The sequence below is a fragment of the Nannobrachium achirus genome (assembly GCF_963921795.1).
Source record: "Nannobrachium achirus genome assembly, chromosome: 20".
NCBI lineage: Eukaryota > Metazoa > Chordata > Actinopteri > Myctophiformes > Myctophidae > Nannobrachium > Nannobrachium achirus.
Window position 1 is genome coordinate 23,683,536 of NC_137827.1, and position 3,508 is coordinate 23,687,043.

A 3,508-nucleotide genomic window follows, 5' to 3' on the forward strand; every position below is an offset into this window, starting at 1 on the left:
CACATAATCATGTCATGTGTGAATGGGTTAATGTGAAGTACATTATAAAGCACATTTGAGTGGTCTGAAGAAGAAGCACTATATTATAGACCAATGTTTCCCAAAATGTGGGTCGGGACCCATTTGTGGGTCAAGGACCAATTTTTAGGGGTCACGACTATTTTTTAATATATATTTTTTAAGTAAAAGAGGGTCACAGTGTGTGTGTGTTATAGTAGTAACTTTAACTTACATTTTCAAATAATAGTTGTGGAGTAAAACATACTATTTGCCTCTCAAATGCAGTGGAGTAGAAGTATAAATATATCAAAAAATGGAATTAAATACCCACGGTTAAAGTACCTCGACACTGAGTAAATGTACTTAGTTACATTTACACCACTGCTGCTGTCCTAGATACAGAGTGGGCCGGATCAGCTTTAGGAACCAGCTGTTACTGATGGAATTTGACATATTTTACATACAGATAAAACCTTTTTCGCCCCCTATAAACCACCCCTCCCCCTCTTTTCCATTCCTCCTGCGATGAGAAGAAGCCAGCAACACGGCTCTTTGATCCTACTACAGCTCTCATCTTCTGGAGCTGCAGCCAGCCAGCCACAAAAACACCCTCCCCTCTTCCCTCTCAAATCTCTTTTTCTATCTCCCAAAAATCTTCCATCCCTCCACCTTCTGGCAGGGGACCGACCGTGCGTGTGTGTGTGCGTGTGTGTGTGTGTCTGAGAGAGAGTGGAGGGGAGGGGGGGGGGGGGGGGGGGGGTGTGAGTGAGAAGGGCAGTGGACCGAAAGTCGGTCGTTTTAGCCTTAAGCTACGGTGTCTTGGAGTGAATTAAATATGTACGGAGCCCTTCCAGAGCCCGGCTATTCAGGGACACTGTAAAATCCTCGCACAAGTGCGTACAAATGTAACCAGATGGACGCACGAGGGGTCTGTTTGGTTAAATGTAGACGCTCTCAGAGTTGCGAGTGGATAAAAAGAACACTGAGGGTTTTACTGTGTGCGTACAGGACTGCAGAGAGAGTGTTTTCAGAATAAAGAAGATGCTCAGAGCGTTGAGAGGCTTTGACAGGCTGGATGGACACTTCCAAAAGCAGACGTTTTGATGTGTATGGGGCTAAAGCACTCCCACACCGTGGGGTCGAGACCCAAGTTGGGGTCACAGACCAATTTTTATGGGGCGCGAGTACATATCTCCTCTTTTGTGTCTTCCATTTGCAACTTGGAACAACTTCCAACCAACCAAATATACAAGTGATATTGCATTAACATACAGAGGAGTAAAAAAAGCGTCTTATTCATTCAAATCTGTTCCAAATTGCAGTATCTGCAATTATTGATTCAATATATCATCATCATCATCATCATCATCATCATTATCAAAAAGCGGGTTTAGTGACAAAGAAAAAATGGGGATCAGAAAGTCCAAACGTCTGAAATTTCTCTCAAATTCAAATGCTTTATCAAAATAACAATCAAAATAACCTTAATTCTGCATTTCAAAATGAGATTACGCTTAGAGATTAGTGTTTTAGCACTGATAAAAAAAAAAATTGGCTTAACGTCACAGACCAGCATGCTTGTTTGTGTCACTATAGTTCACGGTAGCACTCTCTCAGCATCAAGTGAGTAAACCATATTAAGCGAACTAACAGACACTTGCTTATTTAGCAGAACCCACAAGGCCAATTGTTTTTTAAACCAACCGTAAAAATCTCTCCCTTTTTTACCTTATTAATCCAGCAGGGGAAATTCTTTTTTCAGCTTCACACAGCTGATGGCTGCTCAGATGGTAATGATACGCGCTCAGGTGCGCTCAGTTCAAATCTGACCCGAGGCCATTTGCTGCATGCACGTCCTTCCCCATCTCTGCTGTATGTCCTGCCATTTCCTGTCTATCCACACTGTCAAATAAAGGATTGAAAATGGCAAAAAAAATATGCTCATGGACCAGCATCTTTATCCACAGAGCTATTAGCCGGCCCAAACTCTTTAGATCAGAGGTTTTCAACCCTTTTCATATCAAGGCCCATTATTTATTCTGCATTTGAGTCGAGTTGAGATTTAGCCTCTCAGACCCAAAACGTAGAATATGTTGTTATTGTTGGACAAGATTTTGTCCACAATTCCATGCTGTATTAGTGTGGGATAGGAGAGAGAACAGGGAGACGTCGATCAAAATAAAATAAAAATGTACATTCTCTAATTGTGTAGACTTCTTGTAAATTGAGAAATGCATACGTTTAACAACAATGAAAGACTCAAAGAGTTAAAGATCTATAATGGTCCCTTTGGTTACCAACTTTCCATAATTTAGCTGGGGACCACCTGAAACCCCCTCAAGGATCACTGGTGGGCCAAACCACTGCTCCTGCTATTATTCGCATGAACAGCGCTACAGGGCTTCTGTACTACAGTACAGTGTAAATCACCTGAGGCCTGATGCTGCAGTCCTTTACATTTTACGTCCTCGACATTTTACGTCCTCGACATCTACCTCTCACCAAGAGGGAATCTCTGCTTTGCCAGGGGAGATACTGGGTTTATGAGCTTGTGTCCTACCCGAGAGCACCTCCAATCACTGCAGATGTGACCGTTATATTCTCATCATACAGAGTGGTGAGAATAACATTTCATTCATCGGAATAAGCGCCGGTTCGCAGCTTTAAAGAGGTCACCGGTGAACAGACAAACACACACAGACACTTTAGCAGCCGTACAACAAACCTAACCCGCTCTGACTCCAATTTGATGTAAGGGGTCCATTTGGCTACATCATTCTGTACACTCTTTTTACAGGGATTCTACAGGGATGGCATGTGTACAAACCTGGCAGCGCTGTGGTTGTAGAACAACCCTGAGTCACTGACACTCTGGGGGAGGCAGTAACGCAGCACCTGGACCCGATGGACGTCCATACTGGTAACACTGGTAGCGAGGTGGCCGTAGAGATAAGCACCAGCAAACTATTAGACACAGGAGGAGGGCTTCTGGTTCGATCCCTTACATTTGCTGCCTCCCGTATACATATAATAAGCCTTAGACGCTGTAACTCATTCAAAGCAGCATAATCCTCCACATGAAAGCTGCGGTATAAAACGCAATCGCGGCGAGTGGCGTTTTTTTACAAACAACCTCCACAAACACGGCACGCATCACGTGTATTCACTTGGAAAAGGAAAAAACGATAACACTCAATACGGTCAATACGGTTTACACCACTGGATCCAGTGTCTAGTTATGAGAGAGAGAGAGGAGATTAGCCATCCGTCCGTTCCGGTAACAAAGAGATGACTGACAATGATGAAGTCATTGACCGGCCTGTTGTCTGGCAGCTGAACAGATGATAATGTGTGTGTGCGTGTGTGTGTGTGTGTGTGTGTGTGTGTGTGTGTGTGTGTGTGTGTGTGTGTACCCCTGTGTTATTGCGATACTGTTAACCCCTGGGGAGATTACCTCATATCCGCCTCAAACAGACCCTACCCCCCACCCAGATTCTAGAGCACACGC

The 3,508-nt window shown here is 43.9% G+C and overlaps 1 protein-coding gene across 1 annotated transcript in view; it reads right to left on the reverse strand.

The window, feature by feature from the left end:
- The window catches only part of evla (Enah/Vasp-like a), a gene marked incomplete at both ends in the record, with an annotated part of 55,752 nt that extends 52,836 nt beyond the window's left edge, over positions 1-2,916 (reverse strand). Inside the window, one exon of the mRNA XM_080750012.1 lies at positions 2,828-2,916. Coding sequence (XP_080606138.1) covers positions 2,828-2,916 — 89 coding nt within the window. The remainder of the gene's footprint in view (positions 1-2,827) is intronic.
- Positions 2,917-3,508: the final 592 nt, after the last annotated feature.